The 21,461-nt window shown below is 43.7% G+C and overlaps 1 protein-coding gene across 4 annotated transcripts in view; it reads right to left on the bottom strand.

Moving 5' to 3' along the window:
- Positions 1 to 480: 480 nt before the first annotated feature.
- The window catches only part of scn8aa (sodium channel, voltage gated, type VIII, alpha subunit a), a 48,910-nt gene continuing 27,929 nt past the window's right edge, over positions 481 to 21,461 (bottom strand). For 2 of the 4 annotated variants that reach the window (XM_056301486.1, XM_056301480.1), the window contains exons 15-26: positions 20,005 to 20,361; positions 19,310 to 19,783; positions 17,782 to 17,899; positions 16,359 to 16,513; positions 15,462 to 15,635; positions 8,649 to 8,771; positions 3,563 to 3,847; positions 3,085 to 3,138; positions 2,557 to 2,694; positions 2,341 to 2,445; positions 1,924 to 2,194; positions 481 to 1,640 (exon numbers count right to left, since the gene is read on the bottom strand). In XM_056301486.1, the coding sequence (XP_056157461.1) occupies positions 481 to 1,640; positions 1,924 to 2,194; positions 2,341 to 2,445; positions 2,557 to 2,694; positions 3,085 to 3,138; positions 3,563 to 3,847; positions 8,649 to 8,771; positions 15,462 to 15,635; positions 16,359 to 16,513; positions 17,782 to 17,899; positions 19,310 to 19,783; positions 20,005 to 20,361 (3,414 nt within the window). The remainder of the gene's footprint in view (positions 1,641 to 1,923; positions 2,195 to 2,340; positions 2,446 to 2,556; positions 2,695 to 3,084; positions 3,139 to 3,562; positions 3,848 to 8,648; positions 8,772 to 15,461; positions 15,636 to 16,358; positions 16,514 to 17,781; positions 17,900 to 19,309; positions 19,784 to 20,004; positions 20,362 to 21,461) is intronic. The other 2 variants (XM_056301501.1, XM_056301494.1) reach the window with 1 other exon arrangement.

The raw sequence follows: 21,461 nt of genomic DNA, 5'->3' as shown, positions 1-21,461 counted from the left end.
GTTACAGAGCGTCCCTCAGACTGCTAACACAGTTCTAAAGGGATCTGTATGATCCGATCCCAAAGAGGTGGACCTTTGCTGCAGGGGTCCACACTAGGTGGTGGCAGGGATTATGCAATATTCCAATAATCATCAAGCAGAGATTTCTGCCCCATGGTAGCTGTCCCCAAAGAAATGTGTGTGTCATTGGCCAGCACACTTTTAAGTCATTATCTCTTGTGGTATGTCCCTCATTCCAAAGAACTTGGTCGTTACGCAGCAAACTTCCATGGTAAACTAATTGTTTGGTTCAGTTGTCTTTGATGACATAAACCACAATGCCTCAGATGTATGTGAGTCTGTAAACATTTTTTTGTGTTTTTTTGTGTTTTTTGATTATTTTTACTTGCAAATGATCACTTTTTGTACATTTGTTGGGGGTTTGGGCTCAGAGTCTCTTCTCACTATGTATTATAGAAGAATTATGACAGTCACTGAACTCTAACACTTAGATTCCCGCTCATCTTTGTGATTTCTGTCCTTCTCTTTCCTTCCACTCTTTTCCTCATTCTCGTCTTGCTTCTCCTTGTCAGGTTTGGTCACGCTGTCATACGATGGAAGAGAGGCTGTCGAGGGGGTGCTCTCTTTCTTCTCTTGGTTGGTCCCGCCGTTCTCAAGCTTATTGTTGGTGAAAGTCTGACGTTTGAAGATGATACCACGCCGAATGAGGTGAGCACGGTAGGCGTTCTGGATGATCCGGGCAGAAACGTCTTCCTGCCTGCGGCGGAGGGTTGTGGTAATAGGTTCATACGACACCTTGGAGGGGTTGGCCGCCACAAAACGCTCCTCCATCTGCTGCCGCAACATATCCAGCTCACCGCTGTCACCCAGCACACGTTTGGTGAAAGCAAACAGAATGTCCAGGCAGTGAATACGATCTCCGCTCACCATGGGCATATCCATGGCGATGAGCTCGATGGTGTTGGGTTTAGGCACACGAAGTGGGTGCTCCAGCGTGTCGGCAAAGTCGGACAGTTTGGCGAAGGTGATGAACTGGGAAGCTGTGGGGTCAAACTTCTCCCAGATCTCGTAGAAGGTCTCAAAGTCATCCTCACTGAGCGGGTCGGCACTCTCTTCTGTGGCCACACTGAAGTTCTCCAGGATGATGGCGATGTACATGTTTACTACAATGAGGAAAGAGATGATGATGTACATGACAAAGAAAAAGATGCCCACTGAGGGGTTTCCACAGTCGCCCTTCACCGTCGTGCCAGGGTTCTCCAGTTGGGGGTTGCAGTCTGGAGGATAGTTGAGGATGGGCAGCAGCAGGCCATCCCAGCCAGCTGATGTGGTGATCATGAACAGGCATATCATACTGTTTCCGAAGGTCTCAAAGTTGTACAAGTCATCTATGCCTGCTCCATGTTTTACGTAGCCAAAGTTAGACATGCCAAAGATGGAGAAGATGAACATGACCAGGAAGAGCAGTAGGCCAATGTTGAAGAGGGCTGGCAGTGACATCATCAGCGCAAAGAGTAAAGTGCGGATTCCCTTAGCTCCTTTGATCAGACGGAGGATACGACCAATACGGGCTAACCTGATCACCCTGAACAGGGTCGGTGACACAAAGTATTTCTCAATAATGTCAGCCAGGAACATACCTGAGAAATAGATAAAAAGAAAAGTAAGGAAAGAAAAGAAAAGAAAGGACAGGACAGACAGCATTATAAAAAATAGGAATTATTTTAAATAATTGCAATAAGGATCAGAAATGATACTGAAAAAATCTCGATAAAAAATAAAACACAACAATCTGATGAAAATGTAGATTTTTAAATAGTAACTGATTTTATATGTGATGTTGCCCATTACCTAAAACTAAGACTTTCCCATGAATGTGATTCTTGCGGTAACTGCTCCCTCTATTCCCCTTTCCTCACTCACCCACAATAGACAGAATGACCACCACCACATCAAAGATGTTCCAGCCATTGGTGAAGTAGTAATGGCGCAGGGCAAAGAGCTTCAGCACAAACTCGGTGGTGAAGACCACAATAAAGATAAAGTTGACCCAGTAAAGCACATTCTCCGTCTCATCAGACTGATCGTCTGTCTCCACCATCATGGTGACCATGTTTAGGCAGATGAGGATCATGATGGAGATGTCAAAGACCTGTTGTGTCACAAAGTCAAACACCATTCCCTGGATCTTGTTCTGAGAGAGATGAAGGCAATAGGAAGATCATGTTGAGGTTAGATATCGCCATACTGAATGATGCAACAAATTTCTAAGGAGCCATATTAGTGCAGCTGAAGCCCAGCAATAGTAAGACATCAATGACCCATAATGACAGAATATACCTGTGGCCGAGGAATCGGTTTTTGTGGCTTTTTGGAACCCAGTTTTTTCATGGCATTGTAGTATTTCTTTTGTTCCTCTGTCATGAAGATATCCTGACCCCCAAAGTATAGGAATACACAAAGATCTGGTTACAATCATATTCTCGACCTTTCATAAAAAATATAAATATTACAGCATGCAATAAAAATTAATGAGGAGAAAGAGGGGGGTCTTATCTTTTTCTTCTGCTGGTTGAAGTTATCAATGATCACACCAATGAAGAGGTTGAGGGTAAAGAAGGAGCCGAAGATAATGAAAATCACAAAGTAGATGTACATGTAGATGTTGTCTTCATAGATTGGCTGGTCTTCCACCTGGGTGAGAGGAGCAGTTTTGAATTTTGAGTATGCTCAAAATATTATACATTATCATATAATAAAAGTATACTTTATTAAGCAATCTGAGGTCCACTGTGTTGAAAACAGTCTATCTTCAGCACGTTTTGACCTATCTGGCAAAAATTGAGGTTAAAAAGCAATTTAGTACAGATTCTTTGTCTTTACCCTAACCAGGGTTTGTATTTTCTCCTTGACACACAGAGTCACATATCCCCTTATGCTGTGGAGGAGCAAATTCCTGTTCTGTATTGTTTTGTGTCACTTTAATCTTGCTCTCATGTAAGGTGCATTGCATTTCATTTAATACACAAAATGTGAAAGGTAAATTAAGCTTGATTTGATTTATTGAGGACTGAATGAATATACCTGTCTGGAATCCACAGCCGCATACATAATGTCCATCCAGCCTTTGAAAGTAGCCTTTCAAAATGGAGACATGATTAAGTACATGTGCAAAACCCCCAAAAAGATAATACCAGCACCACCATATATTATGGAAATACTCAAACTCAAACCGAAACTGATCTTTATCCTGTGGCAGAGCTTGCACATGGAAAGAAACAAGGAGATGAAGAAAAAGGTGCAGAAAAACACTTTTATGCAAATAATATACAGATGACACAAGAAGGCCTCAGACCCATGAAATTGAATAAGCAAAAGTGAAACTTCTGGGGTGGCAGGGAAAGTAAAAAAAAAAGAAGAAAAAAAAAGAAAAGAAATAAAAGAAAATGAAAGGAAAAAAAACAGTACAGGATGATGAGAGGCCATACGATGTTTAAAGGAGAGGAAAAAATAGAGAAAAACAAGAGAAAGAGGAAAATAGGGAGACAGGAGGAACCCTCACCACTTGTAGCAGGGCCAGGTAGCCGGCACCCACATTGTCAAAATTGATCTTGACATTCTTCCACCTGACCTCCGTAAAGTTTTGGTTAATGAGGGCAAAGCACTCAGTCTTGTTGTTGACCACGTTCACTTCAAAGTACGCCTCTGACGTCTCGTTGAAACAGTAGTAGTACTTGCCCGCAAACAGGTTGACCCCCATGATACTGAAAATCAGCCAAAAGATGAGGCAAACCAGCAACACATTCATAATGGAAGGGATGGCACCCACCAAGGCGTTGACTACCACCTAGACCAGACCAGGGAAGACAGGATATGACAGTGTGAGAATCTGGAAGCAAACAAAAAGCATAACAAACCCCTTCTAGAGACACTGCATACTGCTACGACATTACACGTACTATGGGAAATGCTATTCAACTCATTTTGGCAGGGTAACACGCAGGTAGAGTGCTGCAATCCAAGTCTGTAACCATTTAATGCCGCCATATTGTGCAGAAAACAATGACTGCACACCAGTATGCTGTGCATACTGGAGCATGGTGCATTAGGAGGAAGAAGTGCTATCAGTCCAATTCTAATTAGAGCAGCACTGATGTGACTCTGAGACGCTCTTTGATCTGATGAAGCATGCGGCTAGAATGGCCCTAGGGATGCGCCAGCACATGCCCACGGATGCACTTGTGCATGTGTACACTGGTGTGCAAATACAAACACACACGCACACACACGCACACGCACGCACACACACACACACACACACACACACACACACACACACAGATATCACATCCCTTGAATGATCTAATAAAACACAGTAAGGAAAAATATTGAACTACAAATGTTTGTCGTACCATTATGCAGTGTCCACTCAAACCACCCAGCCCTTCTGGACAACCAGTATATTTAGACAAACTGACCTTTTTCCCCATAACTAACCAAAATCAAACAACAGTAAACTACATCAGCAGAAACTGTCGCCCACTGTAAATTCCCCCACCCCAACAGTCTAGTCCTGTCTAGCCACCCAATCATTCCTCCCCCAGTCTCATAATAGCCAGTAATAAGCTCAGCGCATAGTGGACCGCTCACTACCGGTGTTAGGCGGACAAACCAGCAGCTCTCAGGCAGACAGCTGAGCATGCATGTCTTTTGCAGACTAATTTGTGGAGCCATATTCCCTCCTCATTACAGGAAGACAAAACAGGGAGGAGCTTTGAAGCAGTATTCTTTCAGCACGTACATGACCTTCATAGGCTGATGATTCCTGTCAGGACAGAATGCTAAACTCGCTCGCTGTGCATTTCAAGACAGTATTGACAAATTATGACTGTCATATGTGAGATACCTGAAGATACTGGCCAGGGAGGCCCCTGATGATTATAAATTATGGACACCTATTATTATTATTATTATTATTATTATTATTATCATTATTATTTAAAAAAACAAAGCAAATACAAAGTTTCTGACACACTATATAGTTATTTTTTTTCTAATGTAAAACAATGCCATAACAGTTAACAGTATGCTGTACCTCCCTCTTCACCCTCTGTACTTGCTGAGAGAATGACTGCTTGCTCTATCCGAGGTCAAATTGAACTCATTCAAAAATTCATGGTGTTTGAAAAGAATTGGGCCGCCCTGTATGGCAAGCTTTCTCAAAAAGAGGGAAAATGGCTTTCAAAGGTGCAAAATGTGCATCAGCAATTAGATAGTACATGCGTGTTACATGGCATTGTGCAATCTCAAGAACTGCCCAAATCAATAAATAAATAGATAGAGAAATGTGTGGATAGAGAGATATAAAGAGATGATGGCTAAAATATTACTTGCTTCCATATTTCACAACCCAGTATGTCATCTATGTGGGTTGTCTGTGTTTTAAAGCTGGAAAAAAAAAATCTAAAGCACAAAATAGCTGACACTGAGACCACAGCTTACGGGGCTAAAACCCAAACATATTTGTGTCAACTCCTAAAGTATGGTGTTAGCTTGCTCCTTGTAATGTAAATATGTAAAAGTGTCTCATTATCTTTACAAAAGCTCTGGGTGCAACTAAAACTGGAAAAAACATAACAAATACAGAAGAATATCCTTAAACTGTTGCAAGGATCACTAGCCACTCTGTCATTCCTGCATAATGCATTCCTCAAAACGCTGAAACGAGGTTACAAAGCAGCATAGAAGAAAGACAGAGCGAAGTACAAAGTCAGAACAGCCCGTGATCATTGCATGTTAAGCAGTGCAATGTGTCCAACTGAAGCTGCACTGCTGGCTTGGCACTGCTGATTTGCATAGTCCTCTGTGAGCCATCGTGCCATAAAATTCAAGTCAGGCGGGGATGCAGAGGTTCTCAACGTTCTAACTCTCCAGAATCTCTTTCATATGGTGTCATCTCTCCATTCATTTATACTTCTCTATTTATTTATTTATTTATGGCTTTGACCTCAAATTTCCATTTTCAATTCAAACAAAATGGCAACTCAATTGATGAACACCTACATTGTCGTCAAGAATTGGTACAGCAGGATCAAATTCCTGTTTCTTTCACTTGCATTACTGGGCCACCCTCACCTTTCATACCACATACACCCAATGAATGTAGTCATTCATAGGGTTATTGGTATTTCACTATTACATTCTGCTAAAGGCAAATATTTCATGATTTCTAACCCCAAAAATGACATCATTCTTTTGACCAGTGTAGTTTTCTTTTTTCCAGTACTTAATGTGTGTAATTAATGTGTACTGCATTGATACTATATGATAAAAAAATGCCGTTGCATCCATATAACCTATCCAGGGCCTTAAAACGTTGATGTCTGCTCAAATTTGGCGGCATCACATTTTAGCTGCTGGATATCTGGTAGAAATTAGGCTTTGAGTATGAATGAATTCCAAATTAATGATCCAATAACCCTTGCTTAAATTGTCAGTGATTAACACATAGCCACCTGTTGGTTTGTCATTTTTGGGATGTAATGTAGAGGAGAGACACATTGGCTGTCTAGGGTTGAGAGTGTTGTCTAACCGCTGTAGTGATAGTAAACGTACGGGCCACCGCCCAACCAGACCCAGACCTCAAAGACGGAGCATAACTGGGCCCCATTGTTGCCTCCCAGTTTCACGTCCTGTGGGAGTGGAAGGCAACAGGAAGCCAGGGCCTGCTGTATGCACTGTGTGGTGCCATGACATGAGAGCAATAATGCCTTGTGTGAAATGGCAGCCTAGCATATTTCTTAAGCTTCTGCCTTGAGGCCATAAAGAAAGCAATGGAAAAATTATCAAACATAATTTATCTGGACCATGTCAAACAAAGACAAATGCCAGCACAAGCACATTGTGCTTCTTTTGTTTAAGCCGTAATTTACAATTTGTGACCTGACCAGCCTTGCCTCCAGAAGGGACTATTAGCAGATTGTTCAGTGAGGGGGTATGACCCAACGTGCTGACACTGGCAGAAGCTTAGAAAATATTTCCTCCCAAACCCACAACAATGTGTATGTGTGGTCATGTTTTGGTTCCTGATGCAGATAGATCCTGGACAAGCAGGAGAGAGAGTGTAGTGACCCTCCAGCAGTCCGGCCCAGCAGAACTGGGTCAAGATGGAGTGAGCAGTGGAGGGATATTGGGTAGAGGAGGAGAAGGAGGAGGAAGAGGAGAGGGGTGGGGTGGGTGCGGCACATTGCTGCACATGTGGGGCTGAAGGGGAGGGGAGGTGGACTGGGGACTGAGGTGAAGAGAAGCTCAAACTAGAAGATGAGGCAACCAGTCCAAGGAGTGTCCAAGAGACAGGGAGAGACAGAGATGATGAGTCAGAAAGAGCGCGATACACAGAGCGAGAGAGAGAGAAACAGAGACAGAGAGAGAGAGCGAGAGAGAGAAGTTGAGAATAATGGAGAGATAGAGAACAAGGAAGAGCAAGAGAGAAAGAGAGAAACAAGGGACTACGGGTGACAACAACCAGGCACAACCTTTCGTTACCACCAGTCACAGGGACGACCAATCATGACTGCTGGCATTAAGAACAGATGGCTGAAGCAACCAGAGGCAGAAGACTTCTAGTTTTTGTTTTTCTTTAAACATCTGAATCTCCCCTGTACTTTGATTCTGCTGACAAGCACAACAGCTTGCTCTAACTGGTTGTCTGGCAGCCGTCTTGTCTTGAGCGTTTTGGTGTGACTGGAGGGCAGAGGATTTGGCGTGCTGCTGCTCCCTGGTTCCTGCTGGTTGTTCTCTGTGCCAAATGCATTGAGGGATGATGTGAGCTGGGTAGGGGGAGTCAGAGGTGGTGGTGGAGGGCAGGGGGTAGGGGGTATGTGGGAGCAGGGTAAGGATGGGGGGGGTGGGGGGGCTTAATAAAAAGCGGTGGTTGAGAATCAGGCCAAATGAACAGCCAATTGTTGATTCGGGTGCTCTATGAGATGGCATGTACGTTTGACTTGGTTAGCTTTGACCAATTTCCCATTCTTTTTCCTTTGGCCAATTAAATGATAATAATAGTAATAATAAAGATGTACTATCTGGATTCACTAGTTTGTCTCTTGTGTGATGAGGCAGCTTTGTGAAATATTCATCTATTTGTCTTCAGTGTTGTTGTTTGTTTAGTTTTTTTTATAGGTGATTTCTTAGAAAAAATTTCACTTTTTTTCTTTTTCAAGAACTCAATTGACATATATATATATATATATATATTGTTCTCCTGATAATAAAATACATGACTTAATATTTCTTTTCTCAATCTCCCAGCTGCATCATGACTTGTTCTTTCACGCTAACAAAGGCATGGTACAGGACTGTGCATGGGAAGGTGACATCTTGTCTCTAATTTCCTGTTTTTCTTTAGTGTGTGTGTGTGTGTGTGTGTGTGTGTGTGTGTGTGTGTGTGTGTGTGTGTGTGTGTGTGTGTGTGTGTGTGTGTGTGTGTGTGTGTGTTTTAATCCCCCAATATGATTTTGGAATGTTTGTCCTCTTAGATTTCTGTTTCTTTCTGTTTGTTTGTTTGTTTTGTTTTGGATCAGTTCTAGCATGCTTTAAACTGTTGAATGGGCATGCGGAAGGATCAGCTGCTTAGCTTTGGATCTTACCCTCATCCCTTCAAAACGTGACAAGGCTCTGAGGGGTCTCAAGGCCCTTAGTGTCCTGAGTGATTTAATGGGCCCTAGATCGGAGTAGCCCAGCGCATTAGCTACAAGGCTGACTATAGACACCTACACAAAAACAGAGAAGCAAAAGAGGTTCCAAACTGTTAGAAGTGAGAATATTCACTAGGGAAGAGAGACGGCCCTGGCATAGGCGGAGAGTTGCTTGACATACACACATAAATCTATGCATGTATATACATGTATAATATTGCATTTATACATGTGCATACATTGAGAGAGAAGGTCAATGTTTAGTATAGGTTTTATGTGCGTAGTTTTTTTTTTAGTAGCAGTATGCTGCAGGGGTTGTTTGTCTGTTATTTTAGGGCAGTTGACGAGACGTGAAAAGTCCTTTGTACCTGCAAAGAAACTTGTGGTTGAGAGAGAAAGAGAAAGAGAGGCGAGAGAGAGAGAGAGAGAGAGAGAGAGAGAGAGAGAGAGAGAGAGAGAGAGAGAGAGAGAGAGAGAGAGAGAGAGAGAGAGAGAGAGAGAGAGAGAGAGAGAGTGAGAAGAGAGAGAGAGAGAGAGAGAGAGAGAGAGAGAGAGAGAGAGAGAGAGAGAGAGAGAGAGAGAGAGAGAGAGAGAGAGAGACACATAAGACTCAAACAGAGGGTAAATAAGGCAGAAACCTGAGCTACATGATTTAGTACAGATACAAGCGAAGGGACTGGAGGAGCAGAGGAGCAGGAGAGGGAGGAAAGAGGAGGAGTTGGGAGGGAGGGTAAGGAGAGAGGTTACCCTGTAGAAGTTGATAAAAACCCAACAGACTTGAGAGCCTTACCCTTGCCCCTCTAACATTGTCTCTCCATGTCGCTCTCGGGCTGAGGCATAAAATCCCATTTAATTTAAGACAGACAAACTAACGGTACCTAAGAGAAAGAATACAGGTAAACATGTACAAGTGCGTCATTTTGCCATTTCTTTTTTTCACACATCATATCACATTTTCACACAGCATTTAGAGTCAAATAGGAGAGCCACGTTCACGTAAACCACGCACAAGAAACAGGGATGAAGGTTAAGGGCAGACCAGCTAGTTATTAGCACTGGACGGCACTGAAATGACAGAAACACATAGAGTACATTCAAATTACACACAGTACAGTTAACAGTCAACAATAACAGCACACAACCTCAAAGAAACTGGTTCAGCCCCTCTCATATCCAGCAGCAGCAACCAATGCATTCCTACAGCCAAAGAACGCACCGCGATAACAAATCTAGCAAGGTGGGCATCCGGGTGGCGTGGCGGTCTATTCCGTTGCCTACCAATGCAGGGATCGCCGGTTCGAATCCCCATGTTGCCTCCGGCTTGGTCGGGCGTCCCTACAGACACAATTGGCCATGTCTGCCGGTGGGAAGCCGGATGTGGGTATGTAGTCTGGTCGCTGCACTAGCGCCTCCTCTGGCCGGGCGGGGCGCCTGTTCAAGGAGAGGGGGAACTGGGGGGAATAGCATGATCCTCCCATGTGCCGCACTATGTCCTCCTGGCGAAACTCCTCACTGTCGGGTGAAAAGAAGCGGCTGGTGACTCCACATGTATCGGAGGAGACATGTGGTAGTCTGCAGTTTTACCCAGATCGGCAGAGGGGGTGGAGCAGCGACCAGGATGGCTGGGGAAAGTGGGGTAATTGGCCAAGTACAATTGGGGAGAAAAAGGGGGAAAATAAAATAAAAAAAGAAAGAAAGAAATCTAGCAAGGTAAATGGACTTGATGTTATCTCGCTTTTTATAGTACTACGCGCTACACCATCCACTATACATATTCAAAGCAAAGCATCATAATAGATGTGCAGAAGTCTTTTCTGATAAATAAATCAATGTAAATTCTAGTAAAGTGGCCCGAGGCCAAATATCTGTTCTAAGCTAAACACACATACAATATTGTGTCTTTAACAAAGAAGGAAATGGACTGGGAGAGTGGTCAATAGGCAGCACTCATGTTCTGGCTGAAGGGTGAGTGCCACAGCAACCGCCTCACTGTGATGAAGCCACTTCAAGTAAGCTATTAGAGCCATTAGAGGCTGTCCACCAGGAAACATGGTGATAAGATACTTTGGCTGAATGTAGATATCTAAAGATATGCATTAGACTTGAAAAATTAGTAGTATCATCTATCTGTTGGACTCCTAATCTTATTGATTCAACTGCGATTAGAATAATGCGTGAGAATGAGTGCACGCTTTACCAGACAAATCCTAATCTGGTTTTAGTAGGAGGGCACATTCTGTGCCATGCTTCCCTGACTGCATTCAATGGTTTGAACTGGTGAGACTGAGACAGCGGGAGAACCAGTTCCTTTAGATAAGGAATATATCAAGTGTGAACACATGTGTAAGCACCTTCAACCAGCCACCGACACCAACCGGTCAAACTCAACCGCAAGAGGTACACAACATCCAAAGCTTACCAGAGTCACAAGGGGAAGATTCTATGAGGCAAAATCTTCATTTTTGATCGATGCAATTATTAACATGGACAACAACAAATACTAACTTTCAATGATTCAATAGGGCAACGCTTGGCTTTTTTAAAATTATTATTATGGCTAAGGACAGCAGCAAAATGTGTCCATTTCGATTTAAAAAAAAAAAACACCTCCAAGGTGTCCTGGGCTTGGCCTCATTTAAGCTCTGCAGAAATCCTTCCAAGTTCTCCCTCTCTGGAATATATCCTCTCTATTGAACAATAGATTTTCATGAGGACACTGGCAGGGAGTCAGTAAAATAAAGATTTTGCCTTGGTCTACAGTACAGCATCTGGGGTAATTGTCACCTTCAGCCTGACACTTTGCAGTGCCCCCACATTGGGGTGCCTGTTCCCTGGCACCCGGCCCCCGCTGGGCCGGCTGTGTGGTAGCGGCCTCAGTGCCTCGGGGTCCTTCTCACAGAGCTCTGCAAGGCAAGGCCAATGACATCTGGGGCTCTGATTCCATGATGACGACGGTGCAAACCAAACAGAAACAGAACAAACTAAAACCAAAGGGGGAAAAAAACGACAACAAAAACAATGACAGCAATCTGAGTGAAAAGAAAAATGAATGGAGGATGGTAGCCAGCTGCCTCACTCCACACTAACATGGCTGCATGTGACTGGTTATTCGGTATAGCGTTAGTTAATCTATTTCTTCACAGTTTTACTAATTTAATATCTAATTCATGATGCAAAAAAGCTACTCTTCAAAAAGTGTAATCTAGTTTCAAAATGTATCACTCATCTACCCCAAAGGCTGGACAAGTTCTCTAATAATGAAATGTTCAAAGTTTGTTTTAACTTGTTTTACTTGCTTTTTAAGTAACTATGACAGTCAGATAATTAAGTCACATTTCTGTAGCATTACTATATAAGGATGTATACTGCAATAAATGTGATAAATACATACTGCCGCCTATCATTTATCACTACTCAAACATTCCTACAATGAGAATTGAAAAACATACCAAATGAACAACAGAAAGATACAGAAACACAAAGTAGTATGAGGAGGAGGAGCACACTCACGCAAACAAACAGGCACATACACCCACACTCAGAGAAAAATATGCGCCGGTTTAATGATGGTGCCCCCCCTTCTGAGTCAACGGACACATTACCACCCCACAGCACAGCACAGCAGAGGCACAATCAGGCCACAACACAACCCAGACTCATCGAGGACAATGTATTTTTTTTTCTTTTGAGGGGGGAGCGCAAGTGAAGACCGAACTTACCACTGACCGCCTGTCACCCACCATCATTACATCTCAGCACAATATCAGCACATTCCTGAGGTTAGACTTTTCAAGGGGGAGAGAAAGTAGGAATCGGGGAAGAGGATTGGGGGGGGGGGTAGTGCTCGTTGTGACAAATCAACAGCTTGGGATACATGGCGCCCCTCACCGTCCCAAGTGTTTGGTTCCACAGCACACCTTCAACCCCAAAACCTAGGCGCTGGGGGCAGAGGATGGAGGTTGGTGTTTGAGGGGAGGGGGCTGGGGGTTACATTTCAGTCAGACATTTTGGGAGATACGGACAAATAATGGATGTACAAGTTTTTGACTACAATGATTATGTTTTGCACTGAAGGATCATTGCAGTGCTGAATGTTTGTGGCACCTTTAAGTTGGTGTTGCCCAACTTGCTTAAACTGCAGTTTTGTGTATTGGTTCAGTTTACCAAATCTCAAAAAAATGTATGATTGAAATCTGTACTGTGTGGGCTATATATATAAACTGTATAAATGCATAAATGTAAAAGCCATGGAGCAAAAATATGTGTATATCATTGATAAGATGAAATAAAGGTATAGTTACAGTGGATTTTCTCATCATAAATAAGGGTCTGTTTGTCAGGTCTGCATAATGTGTTAACTTGGCAACCTCAGGCCATTAATGGGAGTCCATTCACAGGTATTGGCCGATGTGTTGGATACTGCAGAGAGGTGGTTAGTTCAAGGAGAAGGTCAGAACTCAGAGAAATTCTTCCACTATTCAATCAGCGGTTTCATTGATTATTCTGTCAATCAATGCATGTCACTCCTTACATCAGCATCAATGCGAGACTATGCAAAACTGTTTAAAACGTATAGCCATGAAAATTCCTGCTTCCTTTCTCCACTATATTGTTAAGTAATACGGAAATCCAACATGGTCTTATCAGTAATCCATACCGATCTAATCTTATCTCTATTTAAAGAAATGAAGGAGTAAATCAGATAAGATTATGCTTATGACGATAACCGCTAAGGAATGGACTGAAGAATTTCCCTTGTTCTGTTCTTTCAAACTTGTTCAACACAAGGAGCAGAAAATTGCGCAGAGAGAAAGGACAAAGGCACATGTCAAACATCTGACAAGTCAGAGACACAGCAGAAGACATCTTCAGACAGAGACACATCTTTGACACCATCTCATTGGGCTGAGTATGACTTGAATATGCGCGTAATCAATAAGCTCAGTTATTGATTGGCTGATTCTAATTTGCACTAGCATTCATGCTTAAATAGTGGTGTGTTCAAATTCGAATCATTTGTCTTACTTCTGTTGCAAAACAAAAGAATTGGTTTCTATTTGCACACAATAGGGAAACAGACTACACAATTTCTTGCTTGTGGCACACCAAAGACTTGGGGTTGGCATCTGGATTCACAAGCAGAGAATCGTCTTTCATATTCAAGCATCCCAGATTGACATAACATTTTATAACAGGGAGAATCCTTGCTTCATGGAGCTGTAAAAGGTGATCATGTTCACACGTGACATGGACAGACTACGGTAGTCTCGTAAAATACTGTCCATTTACTATTCACAAATGATGAACAGTTTTGTCAATATGAACAGCATGTCTTGTCACCCATTGCATACCATGAAGCAGATATTAACTTCCTAACCTATCTGGCCTCTCAAACCTCAACACACCCAATGGAAAACACTAATTTTCTTTTTTTTGGGGGGGGGGCACTGTTTGATTCAACATTTAAAAATACAGTCTGTGTAAAGGGTGCATACAGTATATGAGTGTATTTGTGGGTCATAAACAGTCATCAAATGCACCTGAGCACAATACAAGGGTGCCTTTGCATCTACTCCTTGGAATGCTGCATATAGACCTCTATAGCTCCGTTTACATGGACCCTAATCGGAATAATAGCTCAATCAGAATAAAAATGCTTCATGTAACCACCTCAATCGGCAGAGACTGGCCTGATCCAGCCCGATCAAAAGGAATTTTTAATTGGGTTGAGAGGGGTGGTTAAATCTATCTGATCAATAGAAAAATATTAGCACCTAATAACCACATAAACACTTAACCCGATCGTTTCTCACTGGTTGGAATGATATATTCTTTCTGCGCGTGTTTGCCCCACGGTGGGGGTAACATTAGGTGACATAAACGAGCCTGTTTCTGTACTATAAAAGAGATCAACGCATCCGAATAGCGTAGCGGTCTATTCCGTTGCCTACCAACATGGGGATTGTCTGTTCGACTCCCCATGTTACCTCTGGCTTGGACTGGCACCTCCTCTGGTCGGTCGGGGCGCCTGTTTGGGGGGGAGGGGGAACTGGGGGGAATAGCGTGATCCTCCCACGCGCTATGTCCCCCTGGCGAAACTCCTCACTGTCAGGTGAAAAGAAGCGGCTGGCCACTCCACATGTATCAGAGGAAGCATGTGGTAGCCTGCAGCCCTCCCCGGATCGGCAGAGGGGATGGAGCAGCGACCGAGACAGCTCGGAAGAGTGGGGTAATTGGCCGGATACAATCAGGTAGGGAAAAAAAATGTAAAACAAAAAACAAAAAACAAAAAATAAATAAAAACAAAAGAAAGAACAGCAGAAATGCAACTATTGTTCCCAGGACACGATGTTGGTCCATCTTGAAAATTGTATAAATTGTATTAACAGGCAGAACCACTTCGTCGTCTTCTTCTGTTATATTTCCGGCAGATTAGACACTTCACAGTGGGTGGGACCACTTTGTGCATGTCAGTAAAGTTGTTCTGTTCTTATTAAATGCTTTGGGGCATGTAAACGCACAGCTTGTCAGATCACTTTATTTATCGTCCATGTAAACAGATAAGTTGGAATCTCTAATCAGAATGATTTCGATCGGGTCGAAGAAATATTGTCCATGTAACCGCAGCTTATGTGACGGGGAGCACTTTAACTTCTTGGAGCTAGCCACTGTGTTGCTGTACGACCAGGGTGTGGTTGGGGAAGACCTACTACCCTTCTCCTCTAGGCTGCCACACATAATAGAGAATAAAGGAGCTGGACTTACATCCACAATGAAGAAGTCCAGCCAACACCAGGCGTTGGTGAAATACTTGACAAAACCATAGGCCACCCATTTCAGCAACATCTCCAAGATGAAGATATAGGTGAAAACCCTGTCAGCGTATTCCAAAATGATCCGGATGGTCTTCCTCTGCTCAATGTACACATCCTCAAAGGCCTGCGGAGGAACATACAAGCTAAGATGAAGAGGACGGAAGAAATATCACATCTGATGATTTACATCTCAACTAATGCAAATGTGTGCAGTGCTACAGCTCAATCACAACTACTCAGCAACAGTGATTTACTGTACAAATAAATATCCCCTATACTTGAAACATTTCAGATACCCTACTGCTAATGTAGCTCTGCACCAGACAAAGCTTTTATTTTAGTACCATTTGACATGCCTGAGAACATAGCCCTCCTGGCACCAGAAATAGATCCCCCATTTTGATAAATGGTATGGTCCATTAATCACACGGCGCTGCTCTCCTGACCCCTCCCCCGGCACCACAGCACAGAACCGAGTGGCTAACCGACGGCACCACCAAACAGCTTGTTTAATCTCCCCATTACCATAAAACACACGTTTGTTTGTTTGTTTTTTTTCCTTTATCTGCCCTTTGTATTTCTGGTACCACATCTGGCCTCTCCATCCATGTTATCTCTGTTTCCTTCTCCTTCACTGTTCTATTGTCAAAATACTGCAGTGCCCACTAGGAGGGTTCAATCTCTTCAACTGAGTGAGTAGCAGGGGCTGTTTCACTCTCCACATTAAATGGCACCATCTAAATATATCCAAGTAAAACTGCATGTCTCTTGGTTGTGGTATGATACGTTTACTTCATGCTTGCACATGTAGATGAGGAAGGGGCAAATTAATTTGGAGGTTTCTTACCAGGGCGCCGCTACTAAGGAGAATCATGAAGATGATCAGAGTCTCAAACCAGTTGTGCTCCACGATCAGATAACAGGTCTTTCTTAGGAACCACCAGCTCTTCCCCCAGCCGTGAGTGATGGGCACGTCGCAGCACTTGTACTTGGCCACACAAGCTGAGGACACATGGGAGGACATGCGATGATTTAATATGATTTCATGTGCTAAAATATTAATGGCAGAGGCCATGACCATTCCACATTCGAAATGCATGTGCATGTACTTAATATTGTGTGACCTTGGATAAGATTTTTCAGGTTACAATTTGTATTTCAATTTGTATTCCCACGCCCCAATTGGGATAAGTGGCTTGGATAATGGATGGATGGATTTGTATTTCATTCCTGTATACATGCTTTATATACTCTACAGGACATACATATAGCGTTTTTTTTCCGGAAACCGTCAGTGCTCAACAAATGAGGAGCGGAATATTAAGATAGATGTAGGAAAGATTTATATATCTATATGTGGATATATAGATAATTATGTCAAATAATAGAGGGAGACAACTAAATGAAAACAAATCACTTAGTATAATCAGAAAATTTAATTTCAGACAATCCAGTTGCAATCAAATACATAAAGGGGGTGAAAAAATGAAAAAGTAAGCTTTTTTTCTCTCCTTTTTCTCCCCAGTTGTACTTAGCCAGTTATCCCACACTTCCAAGCCTTACGGGTCGCTGTTCCACCCCCTCTGCTGATCCGGGGAGGGCTGCAGACTACCACATGCTTCCTCTGATACATGTGGAGTCGCCAGCCGCTTCTTTTCACCTGACAGTGAGGAGTTTCACCAGGGGGACGTGGCACATGGGAGGATCACGCTATTCCCCCCAGTTCCCCCTCCCCCCTGAACAGGCACCCTGACTGACCAAAGGAGGCACTAGTGCAGCAACCAGGACACATACCCACATCCGGCTTCCCACCTGCAGACGCGGCCAATTGTGTCTGTAGGGACGCCCAACCAAGCCGGAGGCTACACGGGGATTCGAACCGGGACCTCCGTGTTGGTAGGCAACGGAATAGTCCGCTACGGCTATGCTACCTGGACGCCCAAAAAAAAGTACGTATTTTTTTTAGTAGCTGTAACGGCAACTGAAATACCTTTTCATTACACTACTTGATACTGAATAAAAACAATAATGTCATTTTTAGACATCACTAGCTAAAGCTAATCACTCATCGATCAACTGCCAAATGGACCAAGAGACCAGCATATTTATAGACATTCATAACCGTAACGTTCCTTTAGATCCTTAATAGAGTGGTCCTTCAGTATGCCATTGTTTTTCACCCTTCGACCCTATCACTTTCTACTCGACCTCGGGGAGTTTCTGGTCCTATGGAGTCAAGCTGATAGACGGTATGGGAGCTGTGGTCTTACCATCTGTCCAACAGGCATCTGGGTCCAAGTATTCCTCCACCGTCTCCACCACAATCACCTCCTCTACATCTGGCTTGATGTCTATGGTGCTGCCCTCAGACGAACTGGTGTCATCCAGCTGGATGGTTGCACACGCACACACACACACACACACACACACACACACACACACACACACACACACACACACACACACACACACACACACACACACACACACACACACACACACACACAGATTCATACAACATGGGACAAAGACATAATCAAGCACATGTACACATACACACACACAAACATAAGCAACCCCCTATGGCTTACAAATATTTTACAGTTAGCTACTAGGAACTGGTTCTAAGATAGTAAAGTTCTTGAAAGCAGAATACAATTAGTTTTTCCCCCCTTTTTTCTCCCAATTGTACCTGTCCAATTCCCCTACTCTTCCGAGCCATTCCTGTCATTGCTCCACCCCCTCTGCTGATCCGGGGAAGCTGGCAGACTACCACATGCCTCCTTCTGATACATGTGGAGTCACCAGCTGCTTCTTTTCACCTGACAGTGAGGAGTTTCACCAGGGGACGTAGCACGTGGAGGATCATGCTTTTCCCCCCTGTTCCCCCTCGCCCCCGAACAGGCACCCTGACCGACCAGAGGAGGCGCTACTGCAGGAACCAGGACACATACCCACATCCAGCTTCCCACCTGCAGACACAGCCAATTGTTTCTGTAGGGACACCCGACCAAGCCGGAGGTAACACGGGGATTCGAACCGGTGATCCCCATGCTGGTAGGCAACAGAAAAGACCGCTACGCCACCCGGGCACCCAATACAATTAGTTTTAAAATAGCCGAGGCCCAGTTAAGCAGTGGACATGTAATCAGAATATAATGCATCACGAAATGTATTAAAAAACAAAACAAAAAAACAAAAAACAAAACATCAGCATAACTATATGACCTGTCTTAAATCATCCATTGATTCTAGTTTACTTCTTTGAAAACCGCCTGCGCAGCATAAGGTCTTTGGTGCTACACTATATTTAGGTGTAGGCTTTACTGAAATGGAATATCAAGAGACGGACCATCTGCTCTGAGAGTCTAAAATGTGTTTAGTTTAAAGACATGGATCAGCAGAACTCAATTTCATCCTTTACTCCAGCCACTACAGATGAGTCTATTAACCGGAGTTGTAGTCGAGTCTTGGCAGAGCTGATAAGGCCGGCCACACCCATACTTTAGCTGCTTAGGGAAACAAACTACACAGCAAAAAAAGCACCAGAGAACGTTACAACACCAACAACAAATCGATTTATCCCTCTATCACCATAGTAGTGATGATACAATATCATTTTATATTCAATTTTTTTTTTTTGGGCAACAGGATTTCATTGTTATTTCATTTCAATCAGTAATTTCAATCTATGAAATGAGCGTCGATGTGTTATTTTTCCTTTAAGTTTTCAAAATCACCATCAACTGTTTGCTGTCCTGTTGGAAATGACTTATTCAAAGGACCCTCACCACTGACCTCTTTGCTGTTCTCATTATCCGACTCGCTGCTGAAATCCTCCGTGTTTAGGTTCTCAAAGTCTGACTCTCCAACAGCTATGGGCACGCAGACAGTCAGGTTGGGGTTGTGGATGAAAGACATGTGGTCCTCATCGATCATATACTTGCCCACGCTGCTCCCAATGCCGCTGGTGGTGCCATTACCATTTTTGACATAGTCCAGGTCGCGGTTGATGTCCACGCCGGTGTGGTTAGCGATGCAGTTGAGCTTCTTGTCGTACATGTCATCCAGGGGCTTCTGTTCATCTTCCACAGGTGGCTTCTTCATCAGGCTGGCCACCAGCAGCCGCACCTTGGCCTTGATCCAGGCGATGCCTTTCTTGATGCGCATGACCGAGATCTGCAGGTTGTTGGGTTCACCGTCGTCATCTGTTGCGGCCAAGTTGTCAGCGCTAAATGAGCTCAGCAGCAAGGCAAGGAACAGGTTCAGCACCTTTTGGGAGAGAGTATGGATAAGAGGATAAATGAGCAACTGGCATGCCAGGATGTGCAAATAGTGCTTCATTCTTTGATTGCAATCAAACATTTAAGAGCTTGGGGAGCTATTTAAAGTGGCTTACATTTAGCCCCGACCCCCCCCCCCCAACACCCCAATTCGGCCCAAAAACACACACACACACACAAATTCTTCACCCTTCCAGTCTGGACACTTACCACTAGGTTACCAATGACCATGACCATCATAAAGACAATGAGGCACATGGCCTGGCCCGCCACCTCCATGCAGTCCCACATGGTCTCGATCCACTCACCGCACAGCACCCGAAACACAATCAGGAAGGAATGGAAGAAGTCATTCATGTGCCAGCGAGGCAGCTCGCAATCTTGGGCAATCTTACACACACAGTCCTTGTAGCTCTTGCCAAACAGCTGCATGCCCACTACGGCAAAGATGAAGACGATAATGGCCAACACCAGAGTCAGGTTCCCGAGAGCTCCCACCGAGTTACCGATGATCTTGATCAGCATGTTGAGGGTGGGCCAGGACTTGGCCAACTTGAACACTCTCAGCTAAGGTCACCATGGTGAGAGAGAAGAAGCATGAGTGGTTGGTGAGGGTAAGATTAAGCAGGAAATAGATTTTACCTTTATCTTTCTTGATATTAGGGATGTCCCGATCCAAACCAAAAGATCAGTATCAGAGCCAATCAAGGCTTCTTTCAATCGATTGTTGTCCGATATAATAAGCCTGATTAAATTTTAATCCTTTGTTAATTTTATCACCTTGCACTCCGACTATGCCAGCTGTCATATAGGTGTCGTAAACATCAGATTGTGCTATGTGGAAGTGTCATAAACAGACATTATCCATAACTTGCAGTCATGAGGTATGTTTTAAAAAGTCAACAAAAACGAGCAGCTAAAATGTCTGCAGTGTGGGACTTATTTTTTTTGTGGATTTTCCCCCCTTTTTTCTCCCCAACTGTATTTGGCCAATTACCCCACTCTTCCGAGCTGTCCCGGTCGCTGCTCCACCCCCTCTGCCGATCTGGGGAGGGCTGCAGACTACCACCCTCCTCCGATACATGTGGAGTCGCCAGCCGCTTCTTTTCACCTGACAGTGAGGAGTTTCGCCAGGGGGACGTAGCGCGTGGGAGGATCACACTATTCCCCCCCTGAACAGGCACCCCAACCGATCAGAGGAGGCACTAGTGCAGCGACCAGGACACATACCCACATCCAGCTTCCCACCCACAGCCATGGCCAGTTGTGTCTGTAGGGACACCCGACCAAGCTGGAGGTAACACGGGGATTCGAACCGGCGATCCCCATGTTGGTAGGCAATGGAATAGACCCCCACACTACCTGGACGGCCCAGTAACGTAAGACACGTTAAAAGAGAGTGTTACTCTTTGTAACATCCTTTGTTTTTGGTAAGTGTTTTTACATTTGTAAGGCCTATTGTATTTTTTTTTATAGTTTTTTCATTACTATTTTGTTAAAGAAATAAATGAAACCAATTATGGACAATTGTGATGCTATTTTTATCTTTACTAACAGTTTTTAAATTGCCAACTGGATTAGTTTTACTAACTTTAATGTACTTGAAGTGTGCACTGTGTTGCTGTGATATGCAGGAAAATATAAATGTCCAATCAAGAATCGGTATT

This window comes from Lampris incognitus, chromosome 2, assembly GCF_029633865.1.
Source record: "Lampris incognitus isolate fLamInc1 chromosome 2, fLamInc1.hap2, whole genome shotgun sequence".
Classification (NCBI taxonomy): Eukaryota; Metazoa; Chordata; class Actinopteri; order Lampriformes; family Lampridae; genus Lampris; species Lampris incognitus.
The sequence above is the reverse complement of the archived record's forward strand: the minus strand, read 5'-3'. Positions and strand labels throughout refer to the sequence as shown.